At 31.1% G+C, this 20,093-nt stretch overlaps 1 protein-coding gene across 1 annotated transcript in view; it reads right to left on the reverse strand.

Moving 5' to 3' along the window:
* TECRL (trans-2,3-enoyl-CoA reductase like) overlaps positions 1 to 20,093 on the reverse strand; it is a gene marked incomplete at its 5' end in the record, with an annotated part of 31,803 nt that continues 11,710 nt past the window's right edge. Inside the window, 7 exons of the mRNA XM_032272235.1 lie at positions 1 to 452; positions 1,380 to 1,425; positions 1,896 to 1,981; positions 6,243 to 6,300; positions 12,058 to 12,101; positions 17,236 to 17,308; positions 18,794 to 18,899. Coding sequence (XP_032128126.1) covers positions 325 to 452; positions 1,380 to 1,425; positions 1,896 to 1,981; positions 6,243 to 6,300; positions 12,058 to 12,101; positions 17,236 to 17,308; positions 18,794 to 18,899 — 541 coding nt within the window. The remainder of the gene's footprint in view (positions 453 to 1,379; positions 1,426 to 1,895; positions 1,982 to 6,242; positions 6,301 to 12,057; positions 12,102 to 17,235; positions 17,309 to 18,793; positions 18,900 to 20,093) is intronic.

A 20,093-nucleotide genomic window follows, 5' to 3' on the forward strand; every position in this document is an offset into this window, starting at 1 on the left:
AATTAGATTTGTTTTTTGCTGTGATATTTTAATTGTCTTATGCAAATAGTATAGTGAAGTATTACTGAAGACAATTTTATTCAAGGGTCAATCCCATGTATATATATCCAGAGCTGTTCTTAGTTAATTGTATTTGTAATTTTTACTTTTTACTACCTTGTGTATTACTCTAAATTTAGTGAAATTTTACTCTTATATTTTTACTTAGTAAAAATACGGTTGCTCATAAATTGTTGAAATATAATAGTTAACTATCCTTAACTAAGTCTTGTTTATTTAATTTATATATTGAATTTACGTTTTCTTTAGAAGATAAGTTATTTTTTACAATATAAATGAAATCATTGCTGATTTTCTATGAATATATGAATTGAATTTTCTCAGATAAATCTTATGTTTTTTTTGTGCCCACAAAGACCTCTGGATACTCATCAGAAGTGTAAAAATTCCAACTAGAAGAAAAAAAGAAATAATTATTTCTTTTTAATTTCTATGAAATAAATTTCTATTAGAAAAAGGATCACTACCATGTTTAACTTTTAAGATGTTTGTCAAATGTTGTGTAATTTCATAAGAATTTCCATTATTCACACCCATTCCCTATCAATAGCCAATCAATAGTGTAAGTAAGTAAACACAGAAAATACGTTATCAAGTTCAAAATTAATCTACATGTTTTATATATCATTGCCACAAACTACTTCCCAAATAAGGATATATATTTGTATTTTTAAATTTTCAATAATAGTTTCCTAGATGCATATAATATTCCTCTACACGCACATAATATAATAAACCATATTAATTGTGATTCAAAATTTCAAGCAATATAACAAAACGGATAAAATGAACAAGACGTATGTCACTACTACTATAAGAAAGTCATGCAATTCAACTTCTTAGTGTGTGTTAAAATACTCAGTATTCAAGATTAACTCTCACACACCCCAACTCTTCCTTTGAAGACAAAACACATACACGTTTTTTCATTTGAAAAAAAAGTTTCAAATGAAATATGTTGTTATCAAAACTTCTTCTAAAAAAAAAACTCATTGCTTATGTATTATTTAATATATATAAATAATATGTATATTATATTATATATTATATAATTATTATTATATTATATAATATATATTATATATTATTATATATGTGGATTCCAATTCGTAGCTTTGATTAAGCAACAATTATACAGAGAGAAAGAGCCAATAATAGTTCAACATTTTTTAAAACTGCTAAAAATCAAAATCAATATGAAACTATAAAATCCTTTTGCAAACATGCTATACTGTCGTACTATCATAACGTTTTATCAGAAACCATTTCTCCTAAAGATGCATTTATTTTGATTAATTGCCAGTAAATCTAGGTCTTACCTGGCAGTGTTTGTGTCATGACTGTGAAACTAATCCCTGATCCAGTCTGTTATATTAAAACTTAAATTAGCACATACATAACTGTAACCTAGTAATTTGTTCACTTGTGACTTTTAATAGGTAATTATAAGGCTTAAATATTAGAAAACTTGTAGGTAGGAATACATTTTCAAAAACATTTTAATTTTTACATATAATAAAGTGAAGCAATCTCATAAAAAGGGAACATGTTCATAAAAAAATAAAAGACATTGTTAAACAGTTGATAAAATGAAACTCCTAAAATATCTTGACATTTTATAGGAAGAGTTTAAAATATTCTTTAAATACAGATAAACTTATGCAGAAATGTTCCCGTTTCTGCAGAGAAAATTGTTATTGAAATGTTCTATTTTCCTATAACAGAATCTATAGATAGGACCTCAATTCTTGTATATATTAATTTATACTATATGTAACTACATAAGTACATGCATACAGTATATCATAAATAGAATTCAAGTATTTACAGCATACCTCATAGGTGTAGTTAGGACATGAAACCGGGAAAAACATCCACGTGAAGGGGTTATAATTTGGACTTGGGAAACAGGCATTGTTTCCTTTTGTAAAGGAAAGTAAAATGTCAATGATGCTACATATTGCAAATCTGATCATATGCTTATTATATAATACCAAATTCTCCAAAACAACTATAAACCCGATGAAATGTCATCACGGATTTATAGCAACCTATTTCACAAATTAGTCAGAAGAGACCCAGTTTTAAATGTTATAAACTTTTGAGTCAAATAAAATAGCTGTCATTGTCACATCATGTCCATAGCTATGTTCCTGTAACATTGCAGAATATATATGTATAATCAATTCTTTAAGATCTTAAATATATGTAAATTATTTTATTTTATAATAGTTGAAATAGTACTACATACTGAAATTATAAAGTGTTTTAACATTTTCTCACCTCTTCACATTTCTCTTTACTATTGATGTATTTGTTTGAGATTATTAAATACCTCAAGATTCCCTATATCAAATTGGTGAAAATCATAAGGAACTTTATAAAGATGTCATTTATACCATAAAAGTATGAAACCTCTCATAGAAGGGTTACACTGAATATCAGTATAATTAATGTTCTGAAATACCACATTTCTGTTCAGCAATCAGGATTGATGTTTACATCTCTCATTACACTTCATATATTGGCATTTTATTTTTGTTAGTTATTGTTCCTTTTTCAATTTTTTTTAAAGAAACACTTTAGAAAACAAATGTTTAATGATTTCAAGTTGAACTTTGGAGGTACGACATTTGTGAAAGTAAATATGAATTATAAAATTCTGTTTTATTCTCCATAGCAAGATTTATTTAGATAACAAGTCAGCTAATCTCTTTTACTTATAACTCTAAAGTCATAATGAAATGTTAGTGTGTTGTTTACAGAATTATAACAATTTCTAAAACTGCAAAGTTAAAAATTATGCTAAGTATTGTGCAGATTTTACATACCGTTCATAAAAATAAATATGTAGGTCTTTTGATATTACTGATTTTTACAGCATTTATGTAGACACCTTTGCATAACATCTGTATATTAATCAAAAGAAAGATAATTGAGGATCCTACTCAAGTTATAGTCATTGAATTTCAGAGGTAGAAAGTTCCAGAAATAGTCTGCTTTAAAGCCTGCAGTTTATGACTGTTCAGCCCCTAGAGGTGTGGAACGATCAAAGTTCTACAAATCTAATTTTTTTCCAGCTGCAGTTTGTAAATTAAATAATGAAAATGCCTTATGTCACAGAAAAATAGATGTATATAGATAATATTGTTTCAAGTGTACATAGTTGCTGTTAACTGTATTAATAAATAAGTTTAGGAGCTACTTATTTAATGCTTACATTCTTCATAAATGTTCTCTCAACCTATGGTGTATTATAATAGAACCTCTATTCAGTTAAAGTCAGGAGGATTTTTACATTAAAATGCTGCACCACCATATTTTTCTTTAGGCATATAAGGTTTATTCTGCTGCTTCAGGGCCTGTTGCTGGCAGAGAACCTTCAACTCACAGCACTCCCTATAGTTGGAAGCAGCCTCACCCAAGGTCACACTCACTGTTTGGTTTAGCCTTAATACAGTATTTCATCAATATTGAAAATTGATTAACTCAATTCAGGAGAACGTAGATTTTTCCTCTCAGTTTTAGAATGTCCCATGCAATCGCTGGAGACTTGTTGAGACTATATTGCTCTCATTTTCCTCGTTAATATGATTTATTTCTTCTTTCCATAAAACTGTTCCTTCACAGTCGTCTTGAATGTTAGCCCCCATCCTGGCATCTGCATTTCAGAAAACCTAGCTTACATAATTGGGACCAGGAATGGCCCAAAAAGCAGATGCTGGAATGGTATTTGAGAGTTGAATGGCTTTCCAAAAGGCCTGCAATGTGTACTCCATAACTGATGGTAGGCGCAGGCAGATAGCTTCTGGTACAAGTTAGAAATCCAAGTGTAAAAGCTTTTTACTACTGGTATATTGTTATGTTACAGTGGTTGAAAACAATATTCTATCTGGTCTAATATTACAAGTGGGATTGAATGGCTAGACAAATACATCTAAAACAAACTGATCACTGGCAGTTAAAAGCCGGCTGTGAAAGTTGCAGGCCCACCTAGGTAGTATGCAAAGAGGCTTGGAGAGGGCAGAGAAAGCCTAGGAACACGTCCAGGTCTGAATTGCAAAAGTAGTCCAACTCTAAACAATATACAACTCCAATCCAATGCTGATCGATGCTAAGTCAAGTATGTTTTTTTAATCACCAAATCTTGGAATGTCTACGTTTTCATAAACTCCTTGAGATTGCAGAGGTGACTCACTCTTCCTTATGAAAGTTGAGCACACCCTTCATTAGAAGCAATACAGAAGACACTACACTTCAAGAAAACCCCTTTGAAGGTCTCTATCTTTTCTTCTAGCCATTACAATTAGGGTTATATCACAATTTAAATTACCTGAGGTGTTCTGGATCTGTTATAGAACAAAAAAGATAATGCCTCAAAGGAGCTGCAGAACCTAGCCAGCATGAACCAACAAATTATAGGAGAATACATATGGCATTGGAATCTGAGTGTGCTTGAAAAGAGGGGAAAAGTATAAAATTGAATAAAGATTTGATTTGTTTTTGGAGAACTCTCCTGAAATATAAGATTAAATATACTGCTAAGATTGTACAAACACAAAACCAGTATGTGCCTGGAAGCGTGAACAAAGTAATGATCCACAATAGGCAAAGAAGAAATGTTAGAATTCACATGGCAGGCTGGGAAAGATGGTGCAATCATTTAAATTTCATGGTCCAAACTGCAATTACTTTTGCACTAGCCTAAATATACTACTACCTTTGAAATGTTCTCCCAAGCATTGATACTTGAGTGCCATTGTGTTTTTCAATGAAAGATCACTCTCATTACAAAAAAAATTCTTTTAATTACTTGAAATAGTGGGACTGTAGCAAGTATTGTGCAAAGGAGATCAATATTGAGAGTTTAGTAATTTGGGTATTCACAAAGTAATTTTATACCACTTTAGTTTTTATTCATTAGTTCATTTATTTACATATTTAAGTGAGTTTTTTTTTTTTTTTTTTTTTTTTTTTTTAAACCAAAACCAGGCTCCATTTATTGATGGGGCCCCCCGCCTGACGTCCTGGGGAGAGGAGACCCCCCCTCAAAGAGCCCTTCTTTCTGGAACAAAATACAAATGGCAGGAAGGATCCATACAGAAAAGAACGTCTCTGAGGTCCTTGCGTTTTTAATAAAATGATAAAAGTCTTTCATGTGGGGCCTCCAGCTGGGTAAGCCTTGATTGGCCAGGAGTCCAGGTGCCTGGGGTGCGACCTCAGCCCCTCGCCCTGAGCAGGGGCGCTGGGCAGAAGCCTAGGCCCGCAGAGGCCCGGGGCTGCCGCCCCATCACAAGCTCATGGTCATCCCTGGGGAGTATTGCGGAGAGAGGAGGGGGCAGCGCGCAGGGGCCGGGCTTAGCTCCGGAAGAGGCTGGGACCTGACCCCAGGGGACAATGGAGGGACAGGGTAGGGCTGGGTCCTGGGCAGACACAGGGCGGGGACAGGAGGCAATGGGGGAGGGGCAGTGCGTGGGGAGGCTGCCCTGGGGCGGGGGTCCCGGGGTGGGAACAGAGGGGATCTGGATGGTGAAACAGGAGCGGGAGGTGGTGGGGGATGGAGAGAGGTTGGGAGGAGGGGAAGATGCCGCGGCCGCCCCTCCACCTGGCCCGCCGCGGTCACGGTCTTGCTCTGGCCCCCCGGCCGCCCCGCCAGGGCCTGCCCGCCAGGCCCCTCCGGCCCGACGCCGCCGCGGGGGGAGAGTCCACGCAGTCGCTTACGCTTTCACTCAGGAACGGGTGCAGGAAGGTCCTGGCGGCCGCCATCTCGCCGTCGTCCCGCGGGGTGCCTGGGGCCTTGTTCAGGCCGGCCACGGCGCCGAGGGAGCTCTTTGGCAACCCGTCCATGTCGCCGAGCCCAGGGATCCGTTCACGTGGTGTGGCTCCAACGCACTCATGGCGGCCATGGGGCCCTCCAGGCCAGGGCCGATGGGGAAGTTAGCCCTGCCGGCGCCTAGTCTATATGGGGAGGCTGATTGTGCGCAGGCACGCTTTATTTTAGATAAATCATTATTAGAGACTATGATTTGGTCAAATATTTGGAAAAGTTAGACATAAAAGGGAAAATGTGGCATACATATTTCCAGCTATTAATTTTTTTTATTTTTAAAGATTTTTGAAGGTTATAAAAATAATTATTAACATAGTTCACTCTAAAGAAAAAAAAAGAAAAAGGTTCTAACCTATGTGATTGGGATGAGACAGCATTACATTGATGAAATGATTCCCAGCTTCACACATCTGCAAAACGTTTTAAACATTTTCAGCGTGATATACATCTCTGCCTACTTAAAAAATAAAATGTATCCTACAGATATACAAAATCTATGTAAAACATTAATCCCAAAGATTCAAAAGACATATATTTTATTTTAAATATAAAGGTAAGATTTTTATTATTATAACGATGAAAAAAGCTGTTGCTGGCATATATTGAATAAAAAAAATTAGTCACAGCAAGTTAGAAATTCTGAAGATATCTTTCACACTGTTTAATAATTAAGTCTAAACTGTCTTGTTAATCAGCTTTGTACTTGTTACTATGGGGAGATTTTCAGCCCATAAAGTGGCAACCCTTGCTGAAGACAAATTTGGCATAGGTTTATGTTCATCTGAGTTCATTAACAGCAAAAATCTTTCTCGTGAATGGTGATTGATTTCCAACTAGCATCAGCTCGGTTTAGAAAACCTATTGTGAGCAGTGCTACCACACAAAGAAAACTGCTGCTTATCTGTCATCATGACCTCTTGATTATATGCACTCTCACAGTTGATGCTGTTAATAGACCACTATGTCCCTCCAAGATCAAAGGCTTACCACCATCTCCTGAGGCTAATAATATTCTCAGTTTGCAACATGTGTCCTGTGAGGGTAAGACCCTTCCTTTTTCTGCCATATATACCTTAACTGATTTAACACCAAGTATTAAATCAGATATGGTATATATGGCAGACACAAGACTAAGGGAGGTAAGACCCTTCCTTTGTCTGCCACGGATACCTTATCTGATCAAAGGCTTACCACCCTCTGGACTAATAATGTTCTCAGTTTGCAACATGTGTCCTGTGAGGGTAAGACCCTTTTTTTGTCTGCCATATATACCTTATCTGATTTAACAACATATAAATACCCTGACACTGATATCTGAGTATGTTATTCAAAATCTTTCTTGTTTAGAGTCATTAAATTTTACCATATCCCCAAAGTTGAGTACCCATTAAACTCAGTACCTATAATGTTGTTAATCTCATAGATTATATCCGGTTTAGTTCTTTTCAACCATTTCTGTATGCATTTTTTCACATATAATAATAGTTTTATGGACTTTAATTTCTGGATGTTTTACAGACCAAGTGTCATATAATTCAATGCTTTCTAAATTGTAGGGGAAAAATATATTGAAAGGGAAAATTTTAAACCATTTTCATCATCCAGAACTGTTATGTAAAAATGCTACTTAAAATAAAATTGTTGTACATATACACCATGGAATACTATGCAGCCATGAAAAAACAAGTTCATGTCCTTTGCAGAGATGTGGATGAATCTAGAAACCATCATTCTCAGTGAACTGACATAAAAAGGGAAAACCAAACACCACATGTCTTCACTCATAGGCGGGTGATGAACAATGAAAACACTTGGGCACAGGGAAGAGAACAACACTCACTGGGCTAGGTGGGGGGGTGGAGGGAAGGGGAGGGGAGAGACAGTGGGGGGTGAGGAGGATGAGAATGGATAACACCAGGAGAAATGCCTGATGTAGGCAACAGGACTTGGTGGAGGGAATGGAGACAGCATGCAGGATGTGCACATGTACCCAAGAGCCCGAAATACAATAAAGTAAATAAATAAACAAATAAAATAATTTCGATAAATTAATTCATTTAGGACATAATGTAAACAAATATACCAAATATAAAATCAATACTTAAAGATCCTGGAAACAATACAAATACAAATTTTATACCAACATAAATGCACAAAGTAATTATAGAAAAGGATTTGGTTTCTTAAGTTCTCTTTAAGGAGGCAAAGTGGAATTTTAAATTTTCAGGTAATACTATTTTGGAAGTTTTACATGTGAACGTGGGTAAGTATCAGGCTTTCAGTTGCATGAACCTGTGCTCACATGCCACATATTTCATTTACTATGTATGAGAGATTAAGTGAATTCCACATTTGGAATTTCATCTCTTCACCTAAATGCAAATGTTAATTTCTGTCTTTAGAGACTTTATAATGATTCAATGAAGTCGAGCACCTTGCACATCATGTTTACCCAATAAAATTATTGTGGTAATATTAGTTTCCAATTTAATCAATAAAAACTTCTCCAGATTATCCTACATTAATCTCACTTCTCTAGACTTCATTTCCAGAAATTGTCGGCACTACAAAACCCATAATTACTAAATTAATGGTTTGTTACATTTCTGTTTGGTCGTCCTATCTTTTGTGCGTCTTTCAACTTAGACAGCTTGTCATATTTATTTTCCATCACTTACTGTGCCAAACACAAAAAAGAATATATTATAAAATATTTATTAAAAATCAAATTAACTTACCAAAATTTGTGAAAAATTATAGTTTAGAAATTATGTCTTGATGAAACATTTGTTTTGAGATTATTAATAGTTTTATGCTTATTCAGCCATCAAAATATTTTCTTCTTCCTGCTTATTTACCACAACAAAACTAAATATTGAAACATCAATTGTTTCACCAAATAATGAGTCATGAATAAAACAGCATGTAGGGTTTAGACACTGGATAGATTTATAATAATCACAAATTTATTGGTAGATGAACCGGCCCCTAGAAAAAAATATAATTGTTTACTAAAATTACAAAATATGTTAACAATATTTACATGAGACAAGCAACATTGCACCTAAAATTTGTGTGGAAAGTTTTACTGATGTCTTTATAAATTTGCCTGTATTTGATTGTCCTTATTTTTTGCTGTAGATTTGTGATAGCTGAACATATTTGAAGGCTCTATCTTGTGTCGAAAGTTAGAAAGAATTTCAAGCAAGGAAGAGGTGAGAGACTACTCCTTTGACTATAATAGAAACAGAAAAAAAAAAAAAAAACAACTCACCAAAATCAAAGAATTTTCCACAAAATAAGAACCTGAGTTTACAATATTATGTACACATTGTAAATTATTTTGTTTTTCTTACAATATATTTTGCTTAATATATTAGGAAACTCAGAAGAGCAGTAGAAAGCAGAGGGAGATTAAAATAAATTTATAACCATTAATAGTTTACAAAAATAGATGAATCTGACGTGAATACCTGAGAATTAACCATAATTCTATTCAACATTTTTCTATTATTTTCTTACTAGGTGATAATCTGGTTCCACATAACAACAGGGCCAAAATCAATTTTAAATGAATAATACCTCTTTCTTCTTATATTAAAACAGCACAAAGGTCAAAAATAAGAATAAGAAAATTAGTTAACATAACATTTTATCAGCAAAAAAAATAACACTTGCAATTAAACTAGGTATTTTCTGGTTGAATTGCATAATATATAAGATTGATCCATAAATTTTTCCTGTGTTTATTCTGTACAATATGGATTGTACTATCTACTGTTAATTTATATTACAATAAACAGTATGTAGTAGAATATAATTTACAATGCATTGGACTTGACATATGTTGATTATTTTTTCAAAATTATTTGTACACAGAGTAATCGTAATAACTTTCAAATGCACATGCACATATATTCTGTTATTATACGTTGAATAATAGACTTTAAATTGCTTACAATGAATAGCAGGCCTCTCTATGTTTAAATGCAAGGTCAATCAACTAATTTGTTGTTATTACTATGTCTTATAATAGATTCATCTTTCTAACACTAATATCTTAATATCATATATTACTTTTGAAAGTTAAATATGATTTAACAATTATCATGACTAAGAAATTTCAGGACTAACAAGCTTTCTTGATTTCTCATGACAATTTACATGTGTAAGAGAGTGACAGTGGCCCTTCTATCTTATTTCTAAACTTTGCTTTCCTATGGAATATAACTACATTAAATATTTTCATTTTAAATAAGGTTTTCACAGATTCTTAATATTATACTATCTAAAACTAAAAGCACAAGTTTTAATTATATTACTTTCAATTTTTAAAAATATTTAAATCTGTAGATTATAGAAATATAAAATTTATCAAATTGTGTAACCTATAACTGAAATAAAAAATGCTTGTTACTTGCTTAAATGTGGAATTAAAGTTATCATACTTACCTACTTTAGGTAATAGACATAGTCTATTCTATCATCTATCATTATTTGTTTAATTTAGTATCCTGTGCTTTATTAATTTTTGCCTGGGCACTGTATGAAATACACTTGATTAATAAAGCGATATGTGGACAGGGAAAATCAGTAGTGTAATAAGAAGGCATAATTTTTAAGTCTCTGGGGAATAAAAAGCATAATGCAAGCTATAAGAATATTGCTTATGTCTAATTCCGCCTTTTAACTTTGTAAGAAAAGTACTACAACATGTTTATAATAATGTAACTTTTTAATAAAGGACTTTTATTAAAAGTTTGCTTTTGTAGTAGTATCATACACGTTTGAGAAGAGAGAATAAATACATACATAGCCATACTATATTTGAGAAAAGGGAAGAAATAAAAAATATTATATAAAAAGGGAATTGTCTTAATTACACAGAAAAAATTATAATCGTCAATTTTTCTGAAAAAGTGGACATCATAAGGAGATGAAAAACCAGAAAAATTATCTGATATTAATCTAAAACATACTGAAATTACTACCAAATAGGTGGTTATTATTTTATCTGTGAATTCATTCTTCTATTTACTGAGTAGTTAATATGAGAACATTAGACTTAATACAACAGGGGTTAACACTGATGCTGTTACAACACATGAGCCATAGAATTACTCTCCTTTAACAATATGCACAATTGGAAAATTACACGGCTGTGATATATTTTCAATATATTTCTGAAGAAATTCCAAATACATAAATTATCTGTGCCATTTATTCAAACAAGTAATGAGCTCCTGCTATGTCAAACTATATGATGAAAAGAAAAAAACAAGATCTATTCCCTTCAAAGCAAACACAGTGGAGGACCTTTTTACCTAAACTATTAACTAAAAATATATAGAGAGTGAGAGAGCAAGAGAGGGTCATGTGAGAGCTCCTTACAAAGAGTGGTGGGTGATTTATGACCTATATAAAATAGTTGAAAAAAAAGCTGTTTAATACAACCCTTGCAAGAAATGTGAACTTGTGTATGAATCTTGGGGGTTAACTAAATTATCAAGGACAGGGATGAAAGAAACATAAACACAGAATGAAAGCAAGGAGTTATAGAGCTTAAAAAAGCTAAAAAATAAAAATAAATAAAGTGTCAAATGAAATAATTAATACATTTTAGAAATAATCAAGAATCTTGTGTACACAGATTGATTTTCATACAATTCAACCTATGTAAATGTTTATTTACATAGAACAATCTATAAAGAAATTGAGTCAGAATAGTATAGAAAGAGCCCGGTTTTACTAAAAAAAAAACCAAAATCTGTGTTCATCTTGAATTAAATTAACGATTATGCCTAAGTGTTTTTAGGGTGTTTATCTGTAAAATTTGCAAAAAAAGTTTTTGCTCTTGGAAGTTTATAGGGTGGTAAATTTGCATACAGTGGGAAGAATCACTGAGTATATATTTTTCAAATATTTATTGTATTTCAAATAATTCTAATCAATGGTTAAAGATGATACAACATTTTGATTATTCTAAATTTAGAGAGCTAAAGACTCAATTATAGTAAGTCATTATATTTACTTCATTTTATATCATTATGTATATTATAGAAATATATATCATATTTTCTACATGGCAAATCCTCAATACCGTTTGTTTTTTTTCTTCATAGTACCAAAATTATAGCATGAATAGCAAACACATATATTATACATACCAGAAAATGGATAACAGATACTGTGATTTGCCTGTTTCCAAATGCTAGAGAGAAGGAAAGAATATGTCATGCAGATACTCATAGTTTGGATTGTCAAATATATAGACTTAACTCAGGCAGCAATTACTGGATATAACTTTTCTATAATCAACAGAACTGCCTAGTATATAATTCAACTTTTTGGATGATACTTTTGCAATCTAAAATATTAATTTTTTCCACTTGTACTTTTTTAGTAATATAATGTTATATAAATTACAGATGAAATATATTATTAATTTGTATTATTAAACTCTTTGAAAGCAGATTTAGTCTTTGTCCCAGTTTACAAGCACATTTAAGTATGGTCAAGTATATAATGACACCACAAAATAACGCATTTTTAATGTTGAACAATAAAAGGAATATTGCTAATTATAGTCATTTTTCTGCCTTGATGTTTTGTAATAAGTGGAATTATATTTTTATTATAACAAATATATGATGTATTACTTTTCTTACCTTAAAGAAAAATATATGTTAAGTTATAGAGAGCAGAGAAAGAGTAATGTACAAAGCAGCATCTAAATCAATGTTCTAAAGGAAGGGTTGCTCATAGTGGGAAAGTTGGAATAGTCAATAATAATGATATTATTATTATCAAATAATGAATTATTTGACAACTCATCATGCTTATTAATAGTTGCATTTCTTTTTGTTATATGTATGAGAACATGTAGTTGTATTTATATAAACAGATTTACATATACACATGAAAATATTATCCCTCATTTTAACACTTGCATTTATCACCTAACAATATATTTAAAGATTTTCCAGTATTATTAAATACTCATTGTCATAACTGTAATTGAATCTTCATAGTAAAGCATGATGGGGCTATAGAATTGCTGCAAAGGTCATTTAAATTTTACATTTAAATGATAGATAATACTGCTTTGAACATCTTTATGTATAAAGATGTTTAGTAAATATTTTACTAAATTCTGTTTTCTTAAGCTAGAAATTTAAAAGTATAGTTAAAGGTATACAGGTATTTTGCATAGACATATTTTCATAGAATACATATACAAGCCATGTGTGCATGAATTGGAAGTTTTGTTTTCATATAGTTCATATATCTAATAGTAAAATAAAATGTACTAACAGAGAATACTTGGGAAATAGTAAAAAGTGGTAAGGGAAAGGAAAATGCATTAAAATCGCATGAACCATAAAAAAACCAATGAGTATTACTATTTTCCCCTTTGACATATTCATGTATGTTGTACATTTTCATAATATTTGATACAACAATTTTATAAATTATTTTTCTCTTAACATAATGTTATATATATTTTGTCACATAATTAAACATTCTGCTCTTGCCAAATCACAATTCGTTGATATGCATGTGTATCAGCCATAATTTTTTTATTTATACCTGTTATTCAATGTAACTTTACTCATTCAACTAGTTATCAAGAGTTCACGTGAGAGGCACTGAACTGTGTGCTTGTGATAAAGTACAGACGAAGCCAAAGGCAATCTTATTTGAACTTACATTCTTAACCATAAAACTAGGAATCACATGATAACAAATGGAAGTTTGCAAAATTGATAAGTGCCACTAAAAAGATCTATGTAGGATTTAATAGAATAACTAAAAATGTTTTTTTTTGTAATCTGGGAGATCAGGGAGGATTCTTCTGAGTGCAAATTTAAGCTTTGATTTATTAAAATGAATAGGCATTGATATAGAGAAAAGAGGTTTCAGAGCACATTAGGCAGAGGACGGTAAACATATGTCTTATTCTTATTTTTAAATGAAAATGAATAACAATGTGATAAACACAAGTATCAAGTGAAGAGTCATTTTCCGTATTTATTTCCAAAAAAACAAAGTCATAGGTAGTGTAAAGAGAAATAAACTTTCTAGAAAGGTTTTAGTCATTATAAGCTTTTAAAACATTTAATAGTATTTCACAATTTGTATAATGTTTCACATTTAGATAGGTAAAAGTAACCTAATAGGGCATTATTCCTTGATTATGTTGATAGTACACATTTATATATTAAGATATTTGAACATACACATTCTAATTGGGGGTTATTAAAATGTTCCTGTCATTGGGCAGTTTACAGTTTTGATAACATATTTCATTTGGTTGTACTTAAATATTATTCAAGAATTACAGAATATGAACTTTCTAGTACAATATGTGTTGGAAATATGTATACAACATGTTGATTTTCAACTGTTAGTTTTGTGTATTAATATACAGATGCTTTAAACTTTTTGCAGCCAAATTTGATGAGAATAGATTGCAGTAAGAATTGCGATAAAGGTCAAACACTGTTAGCACAGAGAATATAGAAGGAAGTGGAAAAATATCCAGTTGGTATAGAGAGCAAAGAACAGCAGTGTCAGCTATGACAACTAAAACACAACAATAATAACAACAAAAACCAGAAAAAAAAATAATCATGGCCGTAATGTAATAAACATTGTACTGAATTATGTATATTGAAGGAACATATCATATATAAAGTGAAAGTACAGAAAATGTGATCAAAGATTAAACAGATAAAGTCCAAAAGTCTAATCACGTTTTTTTTCTTATTTTGTGGTTAAAAAGAGGGAAACTATGTTGTAAGCATGGATAATTTAATGAAAAATTTCAAGAAGAACAAAATAAAAATAGGATAAATTGTCTATTTTGTAACCTTAAGCAGATGGATTTAATGCAGGAAATAAAGTAAGATATATTGAAACAAAAATTGAATGAATTACTGATTTGTTTAATTAAAATGTTTCATTTCATTTCCTTAAATATGATTATTTATTAAGATTATACCGGCTCTGCTGAAAACAACTTTAACAAGTACTATTTTCTTTTTTTGCTGCCTTGTCATAGTTGTTCTGTAATTATTGTTATATCTCTTACTGTTAAAATAATTTAGGAAAGTGCTTTTAAATATCCCCTCAAATATTTTGTTTATAAACACTTTTGTGTGCTTATATTGTAATATTAAGGTTTATTTCATCTCACCTAAAGATAATGTACTTTGTACTATTTCTGCTTTGTGAGTACAAAACTGAATTTTTATGATGTAATAATCCATTTTTAAAATTAAAATAATTTTTTATTTTAATCAAAGTGTTAAAAAGGGAAAATATTCTATTAAAGTCTTAGAAAGTGACAAGAAATGAAAGGGAGGGTTTTTTTGCAGCACAAATATAAAAAAGGATGAAATTTTACAGAAAAAATAAAACAATAAATAACAAGCATGGAACAAATTTGAGAAAGCTACTGGGTCCTGTCATTTCTTAACAATGTTGTTAGGTATCCTAAGCCCATAAAAGCAACAGTTTAAGAAATGGGAGCCTCTGCTACCCAGATCACAACTAAGACAAAGATGATATTCTCATTTGGTGAGGGGGTCTCCATGATAATGTCTATATAGAATTTATATGTCTGTCTGGCTGTGGATTGGCTAATCTCTTGCACAGTTTACTGTTATCTGTATCTAAGCTATAGATTCTTTTCCAGTTATTTGCTGAGTAAATTTGGAAACTCTGCCTACGTTTTCTAAAGTTTAGCTCTTCATCTGTAAAATGGGAATAGAAACAGTTTAAATTTCATAAGGATTCAATGAGACAAAATGTGGCAATTATTTGCATAGTACGTAAAACATAGGAAGCCTTAATAAAAGCTAATTTATACTTTATAAAAGAGCAACTTATTCAGCATATACTGTTTTAGCAGTCACATTGTTATTTAGTATGATTTAACTAAAGCATAATAGCTTTAGCTCATGTATATTACAACCATGTTAAGTGTGGACTTCCTAGGCAAGATATTCATTTTCCACTTGTAATCAGAATTAAAATGCTATCATATGTTTTCACAGCATTTGAATCCTTCTTTTATCTTATGCATTTTAAGATCTTGACCGTAGTGAAATTAGATTATCAGGGCATTATTTTTCTAGCCTTTAATAGGAAATATTAACAGCCACAAAATAATGTTTTTAATTGGAAATAAATAGAATATTTACAGTTATTAACAAATATTCAGTTTTCAATACATAATTTGTGTACATTAACAAAATTAACCACTATTATTATTTTGTACCCAATATGGAAATGAATCATTTTTCAGAGGCATTTCTTCTTATCATAGTCTGGAGCAATACATTCATGTGTTAAAATTGTAAAGACTATAAGTATGTCTTGTAAAATATTGGAAAAATCAGTAAATACAGGAAATTTTCATTTTCAATATTCACAGTTAATTGTTAGTATTAAGACCAGCTGAATTTTTAGTCATTAAAATCAATGCCTCTTCACTTCCCAGAATGAGCTAGATTTGTTGATTTTAGCAAAGACTGAGCGTTGTAATTCTCTATATTAATACTTCTGCTAAGAAATTAAGCAAGTTTAAGCTATTCTCTAAAATTTAAAATAAAGATTGAATATACGTTTATTTCAATTTATTTTTAACTTTGCAAACACCAGAAATAGACCACAAAAATAATTGTCAATTAATTGAGAAACCATTTAATTTTTGAGCTTAACATCATGTTTCTTATGTGCTACAGTAAAAGCTGAAGAGAGATAAATCCAAATTGAAGAAAGAAATGAAACTCCTTGATCAGAGGACCTTATTTTTTTAAGAGTAAGAATCAAGAAATTAGGTGTCTAGCAGTGTACATTCTACCAAATTGTTCATCTAAGTCAAGATATTTTAGTAAAGTAAATCATAAATAAAAACTAATTTGTCATAGAAAAAATTGCCTCTATTATTTGTTGAATTATATTTAAAAGAATAATTAAATGTTTATTATTTAATTTTAGAATATCTAATAGCTGATTTGTATGTGATTGTATAGTTACATAATAATTTTCTCTTTAATTGTTGCTTTTTCATTTTATTATCTGTTTTTTGGAGGTTTACAACCTACTAATATTTTTGTTGTTTCATGTAGAAAGAAAATAAATTGAAATAAATGAGTCAAATTGGTCTTTTAGGCCTACATAAGCATTTAAATATATATGAAATCAATTTAAAATTGAATTGTTTTACTTTTTTACTTATTCCTTTATTCTGTGCTGTTCATAATATGTATACCATTTAGAACAAAGTTTTTGGTTGGTCATTTAGTACGGTTTTAGTTAAGAAGAACCCTACATACATTGTGGTGTATATAGTGGATGATTAATGTAATAGGCAATCCAAGAAGTAAATCCCCAGTAAAAGGCACAAATCTGTAAACAAAACAAAACAAAATAAAAGTTAGAAAAAATATGTAACATATGTATATGTGACACACCAATAATATATATGTATTGTGCCAAGATGGAGTAGCTATGGCCAACCCCAGGCTTGAGCAGATGCACCACCCTCAGTGGGAATTTTACCCTCTCCCCTTAGGGTGTAAACCACAGAATACTTCTTTATCTTTGCCACATAAAAGACCCAGAACTCAGGCTCATTTCTAGCAATGCTCTTCAGTTACCCTTTAGCTGCTGAGAGTTTTTCTGTTGCTTAATAAACCTGCCCTACTCACTCTCCGGTATGCATGTGTCTTATTCTTACTAGTTGGGGGACAGGAACTTGGACCTCACTAAACTACGGCATAAGGAGATTGTTAAGAGTAGCATTTTAAGAATACTATTTTCATATCACTAAGAAAATGGATTTTTTGCTCCACTTTTATTAATATTAATGAATATTTGTGATATATGTCAAGTTAACAAAATATTTTAGAAAAGTGGTGAGAATTAGTTTTGCCTAGCAAGTAGTAAACAAATTGCTAAAAATAAAACATCAGTTACTATTGAGTAAGATATGCTAATGTTTTTTCAACAACTAGTGAATTTTAAAAAATTATTTAATAATTAGTAAAACATATTGATTGACTGAAATGGAAATGGCTTGGATTTAAGACTTATAGTCAATAATGGTGATCTTGAATTGATTTGATTAGTTCTTCTGTCAAAAATAAGCAGGCCTGAATGACTTCTGAGGTGTCAGAATTTCGGAGATTACTGCTTGATTGCAGTAACAATAAAATGGCTGTTTAGATTACTATAATGTTCTAGCAATATTGCAAAGCAGATATTTGACAAAAGCTAGGACTTTTTTTTTTTTTAACAGGCAAACCTTTTTTCGAAAATATATATTTAAATTGAAAAATAAAATAAAATTTAACTTAAATTGAAAATTGAGTTTCAACATGTTGTCTAAAGTACTTTTCCATGTCAACATATTCCATACTTTTTTTTCATTTTTTGGTACTTATTTGAGAGTTGATAACTGTTGCATTCACAATTTCTAGAAAGAGCAAAGACACTAGCATCATATTGACAACTGCCATTATAATGGAATATAGTAGCATCATTTTCATCCCACACAGATATATATTTTTGGGAATGTTCTTATCTGATATTCTCTTCCAGTGGCACTCAAGAAATCTGAATTCAGTGCTTAGTGTTAGCAAAATTAAAAGATATCTAGGATTATCTAGCTTGTCTTGTAATGTGAGGTAATGACAAATCTTTCTATAGGATTAAGCTCAAATTAAATATATTACTCAAAAAATGGCATTTGAGGAAAAGAATGTTTAAGATATGCTTATACAATTAAACATGAAAATCTAAGTTTCAGAAGAAAACAGTGATTAAATATTTTGCAAACAATCCAACATTTAAAATGTCTCAATAATAATTAAAAATACAAAGCATCCTCACCATTATCAGATTTTTCAAAGTTGTTTGTCCTGCAGACACTTTGTGAACAAATAAGGTTTCCAAAAGGTATCGGATGTAGTGTATACAATGACAGAAGCAAGCCAAGATTTTAATGTATAAAAAGTAAACATTAAAATCCCTTTGAATTTCTGGCTTGCCTTATGCATGGTACATTTAAAATTTTCAGTTTATTGTAATATTCTAGCTATTAGGAAATATTGTTTCTGGTAACTAAAACCCAAATACTTTCTTTAATATTTAATTTTCAAAATTTAGCAATAAAAGTAGCTGTTATAAGAGTCTCTATAAATTTACTTCTGATGATACTAAAATATTTTATAATACCAATCATAAACTGTTATGCTCCCACCTGTCCCAAGAGTAGGTATAAATATAATAATTGCAAATGTGTTCATATCAAAATGCGTTGACTGAAACTGACAATCTACAAGTTTTAAAAATGTCCAAAGCCTACTTGGAATGCATTTGACATTTTATAATATTCAGAATAACTTTTTAATTCTCTGTTTGTCCTTTAGAAAGTACCAAGATGGAGAAAGCTTAAATTGCATTTCAGTGCAGTAATAATGTAGCTTTTTGTTTTTTTAATTTACTTTTTTATTTTCTACTGAATATTGTAATATTTTATCTCTTTGTGTACTTGTTTTTACTGCTCTATTCTAAATTACTACCTCTTATCATTTTCATATAATTACTATCTTAAAAGTAAATGTAAAATGTGATTTAAAGAGGTACATTTTTCTGGATATACTAAAAAGCATATAGTTTTCATTAACAACTGTACCTACTTTGTTATACATAAAAATGTAAAATCTCATAACCTTTGTTTGCTATTAGAGAAATAAATATGGATCAAAGGTGACATGCTTTTTGTGTGTTTTTTATTTATTTATTTATTTTTAGAGCTGGAGTCTTGCTCTGTCATCCAGGCTCCAGTACAGTGGCACAATCATGGCTCAATCTGTCAGGCTCCACTAATCCTTCCACTTCAGCCTCCTGAATAGCTCACATACACCCCCGTGCCACCATGCCTGGATAATTTTTTGTATGTTTTGTACAAATGGGTTTCACTTTGTTGCCCAGTCTAGTCTCAAACTCCTGGGCTCAAGTGATCAACTTGTCTGGGGCTCCCAAATGGCTGGGATTACAGGCATAAGACACCGCACCTGACTGATGACATACTTTAACCAGTAAACGTGCTGTATATAATAATAAAATCAGACGCTGAGTTTATTTATAAATCTGGGAGTTTATTTCTGTGGAAATGATTTTTGGTATG

Source organism: Sapajus apella, unplaced genomic scaffold (genome assembly GCF_009761245.1).
Source record: "Sapajus apella isolate SASKATOON/1434 unplaced genomic scaffold, GSC_monkey_1.0 scaffold5, whole genome shotgun sequence".
NCBI classification, from domain to species: domain Eukaryota; kingdom Metazoa; phylum Chordata; class Mammalia; order Primates; family Cebidae; genus Sapajus; species Sapajus apella.